This window comes from Penicillium psychrofluorescens (genome assembly GCF_964197705.1).
Source record: "Penicillium psychrofluorescens genome assembly, chromosome: 1".
Lineage (NCBI taxonomy): Eukaryota > Fungi > Ascomycota > Eurotiomycetes > Eurotiales > Aspergillaceae > Penicillium > Penicillium psychrofluorescens.
Window position 1 is genome coordinate 3,623,106 of NC_133439.1, and position 17,874 is coordinate 3,640,979.

At 51.8% G+C, this 17,874-nt stretch overlaps 5 protein-coding genes across 5 annotated transcripts; 3 read left to right on the forward strand and 2 right to left on the reverse strand.

The window, feature by feature from the left end:
* Window positions 1-5,863: 5,863 nt before the first annotated feature.
* PFLUO_LOCUS1349 (uncharacterized protein) lies at window positions 5,864-6,589 on the reverse strand (the record flags this gene model as incomplete). Its single annotated transcript, XM_073778382.1, has 1 exon — window positions 5,864-6,589. The coding sequence occupies one exon, from the start codon at window positions 6,587-6,589 to the stop codon at window positions 5,864-5,866; it is 726 nt and encodes a 241-aa protein (XP_073635442.1).
* A 1,349-nt stretch (window positions 6,590-7,938) lies between these two features.
* PFLUO_LOCUS1350 (uncharacterized protein) lies at window positions 7,939-10,000 on the forward strand (the record flags this gene model as incomplete). Its single annotated transcript, XM_073778383.1, has 3 exons — window positions 7,939-8,338; window positions 8,393-9,310; window positions 9,369-10,000. 3 exons carry the CDS (start codon window positions 7,939-7,941, stop codon window positions 9,998-10,000), a joined length of 1,950 nt encoding a protein of 649 aa, XP_073635443.1.
* Window positions 10,001-10,855: 855 nt separating this feature from the next.
* Window positions 10,856-11,811, forward strand: PFLUO_LOCUS1351 (RIBULOSE-phosphate 3-epimerase; the record flags this gene model as incomplete). Its single annotated transcript, XM_073778384.1, has 3 exons — window positions 10,856-11,098; window positions 11,199-11,450; window positions 11,551-11,811. The coding sequence occupies 3 exons, from the start codon at window positions 10,856-10,858 to the stop codon at window positions 11,809-11,811; spliced, it is 756 nt and encodes a 251-aa protein (XP_073635444.1).
* A 336-nt stretch (window positions 11,812-12,147) lies between these two features.
* On the reverse strand, window positions 12,148-13,265 carry PFLUO_LOCUS1352 (uncharacterized protein; the record flags this gene model as incomplete). The annotated part of the gene is made up of 2 exons (XM_073778385.1): window positions 12,148-12,963; window positions 13,050-13,265. 2 exons carry the CDS (start codon window positions 13,263-13,265, stop codon window positions 12,148-12,150), a joined length of 1,032 nt encoding a protein of 343 aa, XP_073635445.1.
* Window positions 13,266-15,306: 2,041 nt separating this feature from the next.
* PFLUO_LOCUS1353 (uncharacterized protein) lies at window positions 15,307-17,174 on the forward strand (the record flags this gene model as incomplete). The annotated part of the gene is made up of 2 exons (XM_073778386.1): window positions 15,307-15,573; window positions 15,672-17,174. 2 exons carry the CDS (start codon window positions 15,307-15,309, stop codon window positions 17,172-17,174), a joined length of 1,770 nt encoding a protein of 589 aa, XP_073635446.1.
* Window positions 17,175-17,874: the final 700 nt, after the last annotated feature.

A 17,874-nucleotide genomic window follows, 5' to 3' on the forward strand; every position in this document is an offset into this window, starting at 1 on the left:
CCCTAGGCGGAATGTCGGCTACCGATTTCATCAAGGACTTCGCTATTCCACAGAGTCCCTATCGGAAGGGTTTCGGGTGACTGGCACATTGACTAGTGTGATGAGTTTGAAATTTCCCCTGATAGTGGCCCTTGTGAACCCTCAAGCGCTTATCACGAGGTTAATGTATCTGTAGGGCTGTTCGGTTCGAAATATTTGCGAACAAGCTATGAAACACTCAGAACAGGCCACTTGTTAGAAACTGACCATGTATTTGTAACTTCAAAAAGAACACAAAACATGTCGTACCCGAGGAGCAACAATGCAAAGGGCCATGGTTTGTCGTTAAAAAAAGACCAGTGAAATGGATTCTGGCCTCGAAAATATGACCGCCCAGTGAGATCAGCCGGCCGACGGGATCTTCAGAAGGCCAAAGCTATCATTTATGAGCCCAGTAGATTGTCAAGTTCTAGATCTTTTGCTTGATAAGCATGCATAAAGACAACAGGCTTTCGACTGGAAGATGAGCTAGTTCCAGAAGTTCAACGGCAGCAACACAAAACTATTAATCTTCAAGTTGGAATGACATAGCTTCTTCAGACGCCTTTTGGTGGAAGCTAAGGATAGAAAAAAAGGCTTAAAGCATTGCATTAATGAACTTCTTTTTATTGCACACTACTACTCTCTATCTTTGTCCTCGTCCACAAGGTATATAGTGAATATCTCCTTTTTTCCGCCGCCACAGATTCTGTGGATGACTCTCGCAAAGGCCCATTGTCTATCCAGCCTAGGCAGAACCGACAATTAGAGAACAATGTCTGTCCAAGGGATTCATCACTCGGATCCGGCGTAACCGACTGATACCGGAAGCGGTCCAGGAAATTGGAATCCGCCAACAGACTCGCCATGGCAGCGATACTTCCAGTGGTTTTTTATTGCGCTAATGACCTCATCGGATTTGTGTAAAGAGCCAAGATAACGTTGGGGGAAATTGTACTTTCCATACATCAATGTCTGGAAGAACCCATCAAAGCTGTCTGGGTAGATTTCACTGCGCGTCATCTCGTTTAAATTGACTGAAGGTAATAGGAAGTTTGCTTTTGACTTTTTCGATGATTCTTTGGGAACTGGTGGGTGGTCTGGGCTGATGTCGAAGTTGGGAAGGGTGAAGCGAGTTTAAGTCTCGACCGTCGCGGCAGTAGCAATGCAATCTAGAGCCATCATTAGTTCGACGCTGTCTTGGCCAATGTGACCCCAAACAAAAGTTGTGTTGGCCGTGTTGGCCGTGTTGGCAATCCCGTATTGACCAGTCTCGGTGGACCATGGGCGGAGTGATAGTCGGGGGCCGGTTGGAAAAACAAGGGTTCGGGCCAATTCTACCCCACTGAAGGACAATGCTTGCTCGTGGTTGGTGTTGCTTCGAGACCCTGGACGCTAAAGTAGCACTGTTCCTGGATAAGGGTTTTGGTCCATATTTCACTCCACACGCGCCAGAGGTCAAAGACCGTCCAGTCAAGAAGGGATTTCGTGTTTGGAGCACTGAATAAGATGACAGAGACATATTTTTGATTGACTCTCTGGAACTTGATGGGCAACATCGACGCCTCGGACAGGGCAGCACGCTTGTGAGATTCATGCTGAAAAAATTAGAGATAAATTTTGGGGTTTGTCACCATCGCGCCTCCCTGATGATCTGCACAGTGAAGTGCTGTGCGAGCCTCGTGAGGGAGGGGTGTGTCCGATATTGTTATGTCACTCGGTTCAGTCGGTTGGCCGCCATGGCAAATTAAAATACCGATTTGATGACCTCCGTATTAGGAGTCCAGTTGTTTTTTTGGTCGAGATCTTGTCCGGTGGGTCCTTGGGATCGTGTTCTCTCACCAAGTGCGAAAGCACAGCTAACTTCCTTACAAAACGCAGCTACCCCATACGGCTTTAACCGAATAAGTAGTGTAGTAAAGCTTATGCAAGTAAAACATCTATCACCCCGTAGAAGAGGTAGACAAATGACTAATGCTGAGAGGGATAAGGAAAAATTGTATGCAAGCCTGAAGAGCCGTCGAGAAATCCCTCTGACCCAATCGTTCCAATTCACTACTGACAGAAATGCCAATGTGGTGAGGATCCATATGACGGGTTGATGTATAATTCAATTGTCATCAAAATGCCTCGCCAAAAACTGCTTCTAACAAAAGAGGTCGCTTTCACAAAAAGGGGCCAAAAACCAACGGGTAGATGAACCTAGCATTAGTTTACTTTGAGATTCATCCACTTAGATTCACTTTGGTTCTAAAAAAAGAAATCGATTCCTTAAAAAGGGACCAAAAACCAACGGGTAGATGAACCTAGCATTATTTTACTTTGAGATCCATCCACTTAGATTCACTTTGGCTATATGGGGTCCATTCATGCGTAACAGCCAAAATTAGAGCAGTCGTCATAGCCAAGATGCTTTTTCGGGCCCCTAGAAATCATTACTAGCGCGAAAGAAATAGCATTGGGTCATAGCACAGAGAGCAAGGGAAGGTATTCGGGCATATTTAAAGGAGTAATGCCTGCTCTCGGTTTTTCTCCCCTTGCACGCCTCTTGAAGTATACTTCAACCAAATAAATTATGCATTATTTGCCGACCTCCCTTTTCGCAATTGGCGCTTTTTGCGGCCTAGCCCTTGCCCAGATTCCGATGCTTGGTATTACGGTCGTCGACAACCAGTGTTATTTCTATGCCGATGGCGTTGAGGGCTGCGATGGAGAGACTGCGTCTTTCGGCGCCGCTGCGGGCGAAGCCTACGATGACTGTACCCGTGAGTTAACTAATTCTACATATAGTACTTTTACTAGTCTAGATACTAACATACATTACCTATTATAGAAACCCAACCAGTGACACTCGGTCTCTGTGACGGTGGTACAATCACGTACAGTAACGCGAACCAATATATTGAGTTCTACAACACTGCCAACCCATCAATATCAATGGGATGCGTACTGCCAAACGCATTAGTGGGCGCGAGTTGCGAAGCGGAAGAATGGATACCTACGTCGACTACGATGGCTGACTACGCTACGGCTGGGCCGGCTATGACGTAGCTCCTAGCGACGCCTACATCTACCACTTCAACCTAAGAGGGAAGATGATCATTTTCTAAGAGCGGGAAGGTAAACAGTTTTAGTAGAACAGCGCAGCTACTACAATTCCTTGGTTACGTGTATTTATCTTTTTCTCTGACTATAAAGCTCCGCCTACCATTTTATATGCAATACGTTACTAGGTTTTAGTGTCAATATACGCTCATTTGAATTCTACCGACGCGGTTTTCCACTATTAACCGATAATTGTATATCGAAACTAGTCACTACACTAAGCTTTCTTTTTTTTTCTTAGAAGAAAGTTCCGATTTTTGCTAAAGACAACGATAGGCCGTAACCATTTAGGAGTTTTGTCCATTCCTTGCACTGAAATTTCTTTGTCACTCAATACAATGCCACCTGATACAGTAGTTTCTATTTTTGAATCAGATACACGCACGAGCTATTTCAGTCGGGATTCGGACTTCACTGGTGGAGATTCTCGCCAAACCCTCACGCTGACGTCTCAAAAAGCTCACTGATCTGTACTCGATTTGGGTGCTAGCGTCTCGGCGGTAGGGCCCAGGATTAATCAAAGAGTGCAAATTGGTGAAGCTGAGTTTGCACTGCACTTTGACGGCTTCACAACTCGAATTGGTAATTTTATTCGAGTTTCGCATATTAAACATCCATTAGGTTAAATGACAACTCTATTATTTATCACCCCACCTAGGCTATGGTCGTGAGCATTTACTTAGGAGGGGATTAGGTGGTATCATATCACTTACCTTCGTGTCAGCTGTGTCCAACGATCGTCGTCTCCACCCTTTTACTCCCACTGTAATGAAAATGATACCATTCCAAAACCCACGCAGTGATCCCAGCGCACTTACTGCCAGCAGAAGTGAATATGGCTGGTAATTTGGGTGAATAAAAGTGGAAACACGATTAATCGTCGGCGTGACCCAGGTTGCTAGCAGAGCAAGAAAGAATAGCGAAGGCATGAGGATGTACTCCTTAAATGATACACTTCTCTGTTTTCGAGACTGGGACTTCAAGAGGCTGATGGGTTTCGATGAAGACGCTGGAGCGGAGGTGCATTCCACAGAGGATTGGCGCGTGATTTGCGAGGTTGAGATTTTCAGTGGTTTGTTTGGAGCAGCGGATTCGACGATGGTGACAGTACCACTCGAACCATCAAACGGAGTTTTGTCGGCAGAATTGGAGGTCAGGGCAATGTGATCGTCTGAGCTCAAATTGAGTTCTTCTCGTAGTCGTGAGATCTCGATACCGATGAGGCAATATATAACCATCACAACCGCTATAGTCAGCCTATAAGATATGAGCCGGTGTCAGAACGACCGAGTTGATACAGGTGCCCGAGGCTGCACGCACCAGACAGGTATATAGTAGAGAATTAGACGGATAAGCATCCAATTCGCAGATATTGAACACCAAATCTGTTGAAATTAATCTGCATGTTAGTTTACTGCCGAATTGAGATATCCCATTCTGGGGGATACTCACTGTTTCGCTGCCATATATAGGCCCTTTCTCGGGAGTTTGGACAAACAGGAAGACCAAGGCTGGAATAAATGTAAGAGTGGTAATTGCACCTATGTATTTAATTTCGAGTTTGTGTAAGGAGTGCGCGTCAAAGTGATAGAAGACAACAAGGTAGGTGTCCATGGCCATGGCAAATGTCCACAGCACATCGGCAAGTGGGAACCTGTAAGTATCGTTAACGCTGTTATGTTGGGTGGAATAAACCCCAAGGTGTGTACATTTGTAACGCAAAGCCCTGAAACTGGCATAATGATGAGCTACTTCCTGCTTCAGGTCCACTGACAGATATCATTGTCGCGACGGAGTCGAGCAAGTTGTAAAACGCATTGAAGAAGATAATACGATGGATCGGATTGCGGAAATATCGCGAGCAACAAAAGGTAGCAATAATCGCAATTGTCCCTAGAGCGGACAGGGCGGAAGAAACTCGGCCAGCAATGGCTATCGTGTCGATCTGGGCTTTAGATAGCGGCATATTGAGTATGATGCCCTCCGTGGAGGAGCCTTCAATTTGTAGTCACTCAGTCACAAGTTGGCTGTTAACCCACATAACCTGGGGATAGAAGCTTTTCATGCAGCATTTGCATGTTATATTCTCAGCAAATGATTAGGTTTTACGTTACCCATCACAGCCGACCGTGCATAGTCACACCTATTTGGCCCGGATGGCGTGATATCAAGGATACAAATCGACGATGCGACCTGTTAGATGAATATCTATCACGTCATCTGCAGGTCCCATTTGTTGCTACTTTCACCAAATCTGCCTCGTGTTCGACGATGCTCATTCACAGCTACACTTTTCAATAATGTTATGAAATTGATTTAATACAGTCGACCCTCGTAGGATATCTTTGAGGACTTATGACACAGTCTCAATAATAAAAGACCGCAAGGATCAAGAATAACCCACAATACATGTAATTTTTTTCAGCGTGAGCTGAACTGGCCACTAGCCCCTGATCAGCACCAGAAATTTTTGTTCTTACATATACGGGAGAGCTAGCAGTGGTATTGTTACAGCTAATCGTGGCTAGAGCGCCTAAGATGATCAATACCTTAATCGTTACCAAGATTTTGTAGTTTCCGACCGCAATGACTGCCCTACTTTTGAAGATCGGCCAATGTAGACTTTAGAAGATAAGAAGAACTTCCTCTTTCTCGGAGATTACCGAGTCCAAATTGCTCAAATTATTCTCTTTGGGTTCGAAAGTCGCATAAATGTGACATCTGAAGTTACTCAATCGCTTCACTGTTCGGTTTTTCTGGTCAGATCCTGAAGGGGTTTCTTCTGGCTGCCGTCATCGTTAAAGTTCTCTTCACCCAGCCACTTCTCCATAGCTCCTTTCACATTCCCAGTCCATTCATCCCGCAACATCGAAAACCAAGCCGTGTCTCGGCTTCGTCCCTTAACGACCATGTGTTGTCTGAAAATGCCCTCGTGCACGAATCCCAGGCGCAGTGCCGCTTTCCGTGACGGTGCATTGAGCGAGTCGCATTTCCACTCGACTCGCCTGTAGTTCAGATCTTCAAATGCGTGACGTGCCAAGAGATAAATCGCCTCCGTGGCACCAGTTGTGCGTTGAAGGGCCGATGAAAACATCACATTCCCAATTTCAACAGTCAAGTGATCAGGGGTAATTCGCATAAGGGATAGATATCCAATTGCTTTACCAAAGCTGGGCATTGAACTGCGTTTGTCGATTATCGCGAAGAAGAACGGATCCAGGGAGGCCGATTTCGAGGCGATGCTCTTTTCAAAAGATTCGGCCTCGGAATATGGCCCATCACCCATGTAGTCCCATAGAGATGTTCTCTCAAGAGCACTGCCGCCAGTCAAGCTGAAGAGATCGCTGGCATGGTTTGGCTCAAGCTTTTCTAGGAGAATAGCTCGGCCGGGGAGACGTGTCTTGTTCGTGGGTAATAGAGCCGGGCCGGAGGAGACAATTGGACCGCGTGGTCGAGCCAGTGCCATCGTGGAATGCGATTTGTCTTTCTCGAAGACGGCTTCTTTACAAAATGAAGAGTTCGTGTTGACTTTAACATGATAATTTAGTGGTTTGCGGGTGTGACTCGATATCAGTTCCGATGTTCGGCGATGTGAGCATACATGATTGGCTGTTCCTCCGAGAAAGTAAGCCACATTTAGAGGCGCGCTTTATTCACCTTTCAAAGTGGTTGATTGCATAGCTTTCTGATGATGCTAGTTTCAACCCGAGGATACTCCAAATTAACAATTTATTTCATGATACATCATATTCCCCGGAGGCCCGCATATGGACTGATTATGGTGACAGGGGTGTCGACATGTTTAAACGGGTCGAATGATTCCAATAGCACAGGCCATCTCCGCAACATCTTGGCCTGTAAGAACGCTGATAGATTATTTGCCAAATTTTGTGAGGCTCTAGGCACAGCATGGTAAGCGGCTGAGCGGCATCTACAGGGCGGGGTTCGCATTACTTACTGAATCGGGAAGAAACGATCTCCACTGCCACAGCCTGGACAGATGTCTCCACAGAACTACATAATGTTTCGACTGCAGAGAAACCATTTGTTTTTGTCAAATCAACATAAATACATTTTTCTATCTACTGTTGAGTATTGTCCCATCACGACAAAAAAATTCCTCCCTTGGCATGCATGAGATGGCTTTATACAAGTGAAAAGGAGTAAATAAAAATTCTGTTTCTAATCCATTGGGCTTAATCGTTAGCGAGAGGTTTGCGTTTTACGGAGCGCAATAATTCTCAACGACTTATCATTGAATTGATGTTACCCGCACGCCTAATTTTTGTCCGTAGGTGACTGAGGTCGCAAAAATATTGACCTAGTTCCATAGTAACCATAGTTGCTCCGCCATGCATTTCTACTTGGCGATGCTGATCTCGGAGTGCATAGACAGTGCTAAATCCCGTTGCCTAACCCAACTAAAATCTGAGATTATCATCACTTCTTTCATAGTAGGGTTTCGTCCAGAAATTGGCCAATTTCCGTGCGCAGACCATGGATGATGTTGCACTTCGCGCAATCCACCACATTGGGACAAAATTCACTCTAGGCTGCCACACCGGTCCCTTTTTGCTTGGCAACGCTAAACCTTTTTAGGTCAGATTTCGCGACGCAGCGAGGCTAAGCTTCCCAGCGCGTGCAATGATTGGCTGCTGCACAGCGGGATCATATTCTGCGCTCACTCGTATTGCGGCGGTTGAGACCGCAAATGGGGGGTTATTTAAACGAAGCAGCGCCCTTCTTGACAATCATATTTGGGAAAATTATATCTCCTGCTGGTTATTTTCAACTTGCAATTCCCCGCATCGCAATATGTATTTCGCCTACAAGCACATAAAGAAGAAGCGCCGGCTGCGTCAGGAGCAACAGGCTCAGCAGGAAGCTCAGCAAGCTCAATTGCCAGAAACCGAGCCAGACATTGGTGTCACTCAGATTGATGATGCCGATGCCGCTGGTGTTTCTACGCCTGCTCCTATTTCTACGCCTGCTCCTATTTCTACACCTGCCCCTGTTTCTACGCCTGCCCCCGAGCCTCAAGCAGACCCAAAAGAGGAGAAGAAAGCCGAGCTGTCCCCCGAGGAGCTTGCGGAAAAGAAAAGAAGAAGGGTTTATCGCTGGAAGATCATTTTCGGTCTCTTTTTTCCCTTTGCCCTGCAAGCTCTCGATACCACCATCGTTGCATCAGCCTTGCCATTCATCGCAAAGGATTTCGGTATGTCCCGTCTCCCAAATTTCGTCTTCTGAACATGCCCGCTAAAATTCCCAGGCGAACTCAAGCAATTGAACTGGATCATCTCGGCCTTCAACCTGACATCGGCGGCATTCCTGTTCTTCTGGGCACAGCTGACGGACCTGTTCGGCCGAATTACCACCATCCTTGCTGCTACCATTATCATGATGATTGGGTCCGCCATTTGCACCGGCGCGCCGACCTCCGTCTTCGGGGTATTATTGCTCGGGCGTGCCCTGCAAGGCGTCGGCGCCGCAGGGGTCAACATCTCCATCCGCACAATCCTGGCAGATCGCGTCTCATTGCGCGACTATGCTCTGAACTGGACAATTTTCAGTCTTGTGGCTAGTGTCAGTTTCAGTATTGGCCCCGTCATCGGTGGCTACTTGACTGAGGCCTCGTGGCGGTGGTGCTTTGCGATCAACCTGCCCGTCGGTGTTCTGGCTATTATCTTGATCTTGCTGCTTCTCCGCGGGGAGCTTCTCGGACCGCAAGACCTGCCGGAGCTGCAAGGGCATGATCTTGCAACGAAAGACGGGCGCTTCCTCGCTCGTCTGATGACTATTGACTACGGTGGCCAGATGATGTTTCTCTGGGGCTTTGGACTGCTCATCCTTGCGTTGACTTGGGGCGGTGGTACCTTCGGATGGAGCTCGGCTGCCGTGGTGGCACCGCTCGTCATTGGCGCTGTTCTCGCGATCTCCTGGGTCGTGTATGAGTATTTGATGTCACCGGGCCGGTCGATGTCGCGCCTCTTTCACTTCCAGAGGGCAATGGTGCCCTGGAAGTTGCTGTCGCAGCGAGACGTTGGCTTGCTAGTTTATATCAACTTTGCAGTCGGCATGTCCATGTTTGCTGTGATGTACTTTATGGACCTGTACTTTGCCGTGGTTGAACAGCAAAGTGCGGGCAAGGCCGGGACTTCGCTGCTGTATTTCCTCCCTGGGCTTGGAGGTGAGTAGACATTTGCTCCATGTGGGGAGAAAGTGAACGAGCTAATTGAGGTTAACAGTCGGTGCCTACATGGCCATGTTCTCGTCCAATATCTGGCCCCGCCAGACCCTTCCTGCGCTGCTTCTCGGTGGCACCACTTCTGCCGTCGGGATGACGGTGATGGCCTACGCCGTCCACGCGCAGAAAACCAGCCTAGTCTACGGCATGATGGCCCTCATTGGGCACGGCGTCGGAATGCGCATGAATCCGGGGTCCGTCCACGGGCTGGCGTTCTTCCCCAAAAGCACCGCCTCGATTACCTGCCTGGTGTCTTTCGCAATGCCCTTTGGCGGTCTGGTCGGGTTGACAGTCATGACCACCGTGTACACGAACAAGAGTGGCCCGAGCCTAGCCGGTCAGCGGGACGCAATCAAGTGGGCGTTCATCTCGATGATCCCCTTCATGTGGCTGGGTGTGCTTTTGACGACTTTCCTCGGCAACGTTTGGATCTCTAAGACTGGCGGCCATGAGGTCGTGCACGGGGCATACCTGTGGAGTTTCCTGACACGCAAGAAGCTGGCCCGAGAGCACATCTCGCATACGAACGATCTAGGCCAAGCGTCTGGGGTGGCGGAGAAGAAGACGGGGGATGAAGAAACCGGATCAAAGGAACTGCCGAGCGCGTCTGCTCCCCACGAAACGCAGCCCTAGCCACGCGATGACGAAGCGTGCATCAGCTACCTTGAAATTTAATTGAACGAACTGTAGATATATCCCCATAAACCGATCTTGTCCAATCTTTGTCTTTGTGGCAGTACAGTTGTGAAGCCCCACAAAAAACAAGGATGTGGCAGCTTGGACATCTCACCCGGGATCGTACCTTACTCGGTCTAGCCTCTTCCCTCCCCGGTCGTTCCCCCTCTTTAGTGGCGTCCAGTAGCTAGACAGACTCACGAAGACCGTTGGGAAGCCATTGGGATGTTTTGGGGATCGCAGTCGGCTCGGACCACAGTGCCCCGGGCGCCAAACTGGGCTCTCTCCACTGAGGGTCCGTAGGACAGTTGGTGAGCGACTGTCGACAGCAAAAATATGGGAACCTGTCGATCTGTCACCTAGGGATGCATCATTGTGGGTATAAAGTGGATAGGCGGTGTTGGATAACTTTAGTGGACTAGTATTAGTAGGTTATTCGTCTCTAGCGAAGGAAGCAGAGAGGAGCTTCGATGGGTCTTCCATCTGTATCACCCGATGCGCCATGGCAATTCCTGCGGCCGGAATGTCCCGAATAGGCAATCCAGACAGGAGCTCCCGAGGGCCCATCGACGATCGCTGCAATTGCCCCACGTGAGGTGCAAAACCCTTATCGTCACATTTTTTTTTGTTCTGGAATGCCGGATCGGGCCCGCCTGGGCCTTGCGTTTCCAATGTCGCCACCGACTACGGTAAACATATAGCTAGCTTGGTAGAGCTCTAATAAGAATCAGTCGGCTCCCTGCTTTCTGTTCCACCTTCTTCTCTTCCCTCCCACCACCCCTCCCCCCAAACACCACCACCACGTACACAACCATGACGCCCCCCGCCATCATCGCCCCGTCCATCCTCAGCGCCGACTTCGGCAACCTCGGCCATGAATGCTCCCGGAAGATGGAAGAGGGCTCAGACTGGCTCCACGTCGACATCATGGACGGCCACTTCGTGCCGAACATGACCATCGGCTCGCCCGTTGTTACCAAGATCCGGGGCTACGTCGACCGCCCACTCACGCCCAACGGCCGTGGCACCTTCGACTGCCACATGATGATCATGGAGGTTCGTGAAACCAACCCCCGCGGCATTCCGCGCGAATCCGCCGAATAACCCCCCGGGGTTGAATGTTCATTGACTGACCGGTGAATTGCATCCGCTACAGCCTCATAAATGGGTCCGGGAGTTCGCCAAGTCCGGCTGCGACTTGTACTGCTTCCACTACGAGGCGGCTGTCTCTTCCGTCGCCGCGACCGATCCCACCGACACAACCACGAAGACGCGCACCAGCCCCCGCGCGCTGATCCGCTACATCCACGAGGAGGGCATGCAAGCCGGCATTGCCATTAAGCCCGACACACCCGTCGACGTGCTGTGGGATATTCTCGACGCAGAAGACCCTCTAGAGCGGCCCGATGTGAGTAATCTTGCTTTTCCTGTCTTTTGCCCTTCTTTTCTTTCCGAAACTCAATTGCCGATACCGAAACTAACCATTGGTTTTTTTTTCTGCCCCACAGATGGCCCTCGTCATGACCGTCCACCCCGGTTTCGGCGGCCAGAAATTCATGGCCTCCGAGCTGCCCAAGGTGACAGCGCTCCGCGAGCGGTATCCCGACTTGAATATCGAGGTCGATGGCGGGTTAGGCTTGGGTACGATCGACCAGGCTGCCGATGCTGGGGCCAATGTGATCGTTGCGGGCTCAGCGATCTTTGGCGCGACGGACCCCGCCGATGTGATTGCGAAAATGCGCGAGGCCGTGCAGTCACGACGCTCATAATTAAAGTCTATCAACCCCAAAAGAGACGCGTTCTGGTGTTTTTTCTTTCTTTCTTTCTTATTTTCTCGTCGCACATGAAGCACAGGTGAATCGGGTTACATTCTGCTATAGCCTTGGGAAGGGGAGTTTGGTGGTTTTTGTGGTTTGTTCTATGCTATTTCTCTCTAATGGCCGGTGGAATAATTGGCATCTAATAAATGCGCATCTCAACGCACTCTGCTGGGAAACTTCCAGATATGCATTCTGCGACTAGCAACAGCAGACAGGCTCAAATACAAAACATGCATTATGTCCTCCATGTATAATTCATCGTCAGGTCGTAAACGGGCATGGCCATCACTCCGGGACCGGAGGAGCCTCGGCAGCCTTGGGTTCCTCTTTTGGAGCCGGATCGGTAGCCGTGGGTTCCTCCTTGGACTCGCCCTCATCCTCATCCTTGGTATTATCATCTTTGGTCTCTTCAGCGCTTGGCTTCGGCTCCTCAATCGTCTCTTCAATCGTCCCCTCCTGTGCCTTCTGCGCGGCCTCCTTGCGTATTCCATCCAAAAGTTTCCCCGGCCCATCCGTCGAGATAGACTGCCGAATCTCGTGTACCGCCTTGTCCTGCTCCCCCTTGTCGCCGGTCGCTATGATAGATCCCCGATGATGCTGGACTAGGCCCAGAGCTTCAGCATTGTCGGCATGGAAGTTCGCCGACGACTCCGCCGCCACCTCTGGCACAAGAGGTGGGCGTTTCGGGACTTTGGGAGAATCGGGCACCGTGTCCGGCAGCTCGGGGGCCACGGAGCCGCGGTGCGCGCGGGCGGGCTTGCTCGCAGTCTCCTCCACGTTGGATACATCTGTCTCCTTCTTCTCAGACTTGTACTTTGCCTTAGCTGCTGCTTCCGAGCCGGCCTGCCGCAGCGCCAGCACGACCTGCTCATCTTTCTTCTCGGCCGGTTTGGTCGCGGGGGGACTCTGGATCGTGATAGTGGATGGCTTCGGGGTTGCAGGCTCGGTCTCGGTCGGCTTGTTTGCAGCTTGAGTGTCGACCGTGGCGGGAGCGGAGGTAGTGGGAGTGGCAGTGGCAGACACGCCGTCCAGATCCTGGACGTTGTTGACCTCCATGCGCAGTTCACCAAACTCGTTCCATTCCTCGATCTGCTCCAGGTCCTACACGGAGAAAATTTATGTTAGTGGGGGGTGTTTTTTTTTTTTTTTTTTTGGTGCGGGGAGTGTCAACAGCGAAGGCAACCTACACCGACGATGGTGCCGAATTTCACTAGGCCCGGCAGCTTCTTGCCCTTGGCACGGCGGCCCCAGAGCTTGCGAGCAGCTTCATCGGTGGCGACATCAAGAGCCTTGAAAGGGAGCTTGTTGGCCTTGAGGATAGTCTCCAGACGGGCGGTGGCGGTGACGATGTGGGAGGACCCCGCGGTCAGGGAGGTGTACAGGTAGAGAGTTGAGTCGGACATGGTGAGATGAGGTGAAGAAGGGCTGGCTCTCAATGCATCCAGACCCGGGAATTGGAGGCAGACAGAACTTCGACCTCCAGCGCCTGGGACTTGTTTTCGGTGGGTGTGAAACAATCAAGGGTGACAATCAGGGGAGACAGCGGTTTCCCCTTTATGACGTGGGTAGAGTCACGTGGACGGTCCTATGGTGATGAAATGGGAATGGAAATGCAAAAGACGCTGATTCTTTTTTTTATATGATGCAGCCTCTCCACAATTTCCTCGTGTGTTCCATGTCTCTAGCTGCCCTCAGTCCTGGCAGAGGGAGCTTGTTGTGGCAATTTGACGTCAGCCCGAGCCGTCGAACCTGGTTCCACTCGCTACATGGGCAGCTCGAGTGGATGAGACTGCTCGAACTGGTTCTGTCTCAACGTTGTTAATGCTGCCGGCTGGAACTATACATCCTGACAAGTTAATAACTCCCATGCAATTCTCGAGGCTGATTGATGTTATGCACGCCTACAGATCGAGAGCATCAATGTGGCGGGTTCTGCTCCTCAGTATGGTGGGGTGAAAAGTGGCTCAACAACCAGATTGCGGATCAGCTTTCTCTGCTAATGGACTGTGCACAATGCTCCTGCGAACCCAAGTGTATCACAAGCTTATCTGCGCCGCATCGCATCAGCAGTTGATTTAACAGCCTCAAGACCGTTGCCGTCTGTGGAAGGGAGCGGACAGCCAGAACCAGCCTCGGGGAAGCGCACGCAGGCTCTTTCAGAGCCACTCGAGCGTTGATGCGATCCCGGGGAGCACCCTATGTTGTGGGCTGTGGACCTTGGACGACGACGAGGCGACAACCAAGCCACTGGCTCTCCTGCGCATCACGAGAGTCACCAAACACCGTCTACTGCTCCAGTTGAGAAGCTAGCTGGTGGCAGGATCTTGTGATGCGCCGCAATGCAGGTCGAAAGATATACGGAATCAGATAGTTGGGCACCGCTTCTCGGGTCCCGCGAACCCCTGGGGGTTGTCCTGCAATAGAGGATGTGTTATATCCCGGTGTACTGGTACTCGTCGGAAATCTCTCCCTCTGCTCTGACGGCACGCGGTCCACTTTGCCCCGATGTCGATCCAGCTAGGCACGAACCAACCAACTGATCCATCACAACTAAAACAAAACAACACAGCCTGGAAAGAAGCGGCAATCGCGCACCGCCAAAAACATGGAGCTCATCACGTGGCGAGCCGGGCCCCAAGGTGTTTGAAGTCGGGCATGTAAGCAGGATTCGTAAGTTAGTCTACTACTAAACAATGGAGCCCAGTCATCTGCAGGGCCCCGTCTGATTCTCCACAGCGACGTGGCAGCCCTCCAGCTGGCCCCCGGGCGCAGTAGTCCGCCAGCCCGCTTCGGGCACTCGACGGTCTCGGGTCGCTTCGGGGCGATCCGGTTCGCTGCCTCACTTTGTTGTGCCCGTCACCGCCAGATTAAGCAATCCCCAGGTTGTAGGCGGTCCAAGGAGGAAGTAGTACTGAGTCTGGGTATTAACTATGATTATTTTTGTAGCCGATACTACCAACGTACTTGCACGGCCAGCTTGAGTCCTCTCACGAGTGCCCGGGGCCTAGACCCAGATCACCCGCTCTCTCCATGTTTGTGGTCAATCAGGATGCGCACTGAAGGTATAGTTGACCCTACTAAATCTACTAAATCTGCGTTTCTGCTTCTCGTATCCACATCCTCCCCCCCTAAACAAAAGTCCCGTTGGGCGTCTGATCGTGCGTGCCTTTATCTACGACGTTCCTTCCGATCGACTGCCGTCATTGCGCTCTCCCTCTCTGTTGATGATATATTGGCTTCAGTTATCAATTCCCTGATTCCACCCTCTGGAGACCTATTCGCCGCGGTCAGGTCTTGATGCGATAACAAGACTTGCGTATGTCACTACTACTCCCCCGGCTGCTCACGCTCATGGTTTGGCTGACCGACATCTACAGAACTCACCCACGTTTGTGCTACTGTAAATACTGATAAACAGTTCCATTTCCTCCCCGGGCCACGAGCATGGCTGTCAACCTGGCCGACGATGAACTGTTCACGAGGGCCATCTCTGGGTATCGCGAGGCGTTTTTGGTTCAGCACTCCCACCTCTCGGAATCCGAACGAAATCAGCTCTGGAGTCAACGACTGAGCCAGTTCCTCCCTGCCAACAACGACGACGAGGGCACGACAGGCGGCAAATCGGGGAAACGAACTCGACAGGATGCGGCCACCCCGCGGACGCTTCCTTCTTCTGGTTCTGGTCTTCCGCACGCGAAACGACGAGCCACCGTACGTGTGACCTTGGTCTCTTGCTCCCGCCTCCTCTCCTCTCCGTCCCTCCGCCTCTCTCCTCCTCCTCGCGCCAAGCCTGGATTGACAATTGGCAGACCCCGGATCTTCCAGTCACCGCCGATGCCACGCAGGCGCCCTCCATCGACCAAGCACCGGGGTCCTACCGGCACGCGCCCATGGTCCGCTCGCAGAGCCAGCAGATCCCGGTCTCTCACCGGCGTCCCCCGGCCAGTTCGGTCATGGGCAAACGGCTCTCTCTCAGGGCGTCAGCGACCCCGCGGCGCCTTGACCATGTCGACGAGTACTCGCCGTCCGAGTATGCAAAGCACTATTTGGATGACACCCTCAGCCAGCCTCCACGCTCGGCGTTGACTCTCGGGCTCACACCACATCATCCTGGACCGTCTGGATCGGCATCCTTTCCGCAGCACCGGCCATCATCTCTCCAGGCTGACCAGCCTCCGGCCACCGCCGTGGAAATGCGACGCAGCGTGACGTCCGACACGCTCTGCGGCGGGTTCAACTCGTTCAGTTTCGACTCGGCGGGATCGGGCGTCGACCTCGAAGCCATGTATTCCATCCCCCCGGAGTTGGTGTCCATGGCCACCTCCTCCGATACACCGTATCATGATCCCCTCCCTTCTTCCGTGTATCCTGACATAGATTTCACTGTACCATTTGCTTTTTCTCACCCCACTTCCTTCTCGACCTCCGCGCCGCCAACCACCTCTTTCCCGCTGCTGCTGCATTCCCCCGCCACGGCGGTGGACATGCGGCCGTCAAGCTCGACCGACAGCAACCATTCATTCACCTCGTCGCCGGCCTCTCGCGCCTCCCGACGGGCTCAAGAACAGATTGCCCATGGCGCTCGCCCCATCGCCCCCAAGCGGGAGTCAGACGCCAGCATCTCATCACCGTCCACCTCTACCGATGCACACAAGATGGTCCGCATCTCCTCCGCAGACGGCACCGCCAAGGAAGTGGCCGCGATTCCCAAAGTGACCGTTCAACGGCCACAGCGGCCCAAAACCTACTGCCGGCTGTGTAACGACCAGCCGGACGGGTTCCACGGCGACCACGAGCTGCGCCGGCACATCGAGCGCGTGCACGCCTCCGTCCGCAAAGTGTGGGTGTGCGTGGACATCTCGCCAGACAAGACCTTCCTGGCCAACTGCAAAGCATGCCGCAATGGCAAACGCTACGGGGCCAACTACAACGCGGCCGCGCATCTGCGTCGCACCCACTTCAACCCTTGCCAGCGTGGCCGTGGCGGCCGTGGCAAGGACAGCGAGAAGCGCGGTGGCAAGGGTGGTGGCAACCATCCCCCGATGGAGGTGCTGCGCCACTGGATGCGCCAGACCGAGGAGGTGGCCGATGAGAACCTCCTCCGTGATCTGGAGGCCGGCGAGCCGGGCCTCGACGCACCGCCCGTCGCCCTGCCCGACATGGGCTACGGCAACGCCGATCTCGGCATGGAGGCGGCGTTGATGCACGGGTACGACACCTTTGCTCCGTTCGACCTCGATCCCGCGCTGGACGCGCCATTCTACCTCGACGCGCAGGCGCTGCCGTCGGAGCTCGAGTCGTACGTCATGTAACGAATTGATGTCTAAACCTCTTTCACGACAGATCTTTCACGACAGAATTCTTGGTGTTCTTGCGGATCTTTTTGCGGCTGTTGTAATTCATGCCTTGGTTTTTTTTTTCTTTCTTTCTTTCTTGTTGATATTTTTTTGCAGTGTCTTGGACATTCTGACCTAGGAACCTTGGAACGTAAGTGACGAAACTAGTAATGCCATTCAATGATAAATGAAGTATATTCAAGAATGTGGTTGCCGCCGAGTTAACTATGGATCGTGTAGAGGTACTTGTTGTCTCGCCCGAATTTGGTCCAGGGACCAGGTACCCGAGACGGGGACTTAGGCAGCAGCGATACAGGCGGTGAACGGGTGTGGCTCAGCGATGATACGGTGGCTGGCTGGAGCCCAATCAGAACGGATCCCGGCCATAGGGCTGGCCACCTGGTGTGGCGCTGCGGTCCGCCTGGTCGTAAGCCTGGGGAACCCATCAGGCCGAACCAAGGAAACCAGATACCCAGTGAGTTATTTTTGCCCACGCAGGCAGTGCGCCACGGATTGTCACCAAAAGAAAAAAGAGGAAGGGTACTGGACAGGTACATAATCTGCCTCCCCCTGCACCACTGGCCCACAAGTACCCGCTCTGTACCAGTTCGGCTCTCGTGAAGAAAACCGATCGGCCCAGCCTTTTCCTGCCTTCCTCTCCTTTCTTCCTTTCCTT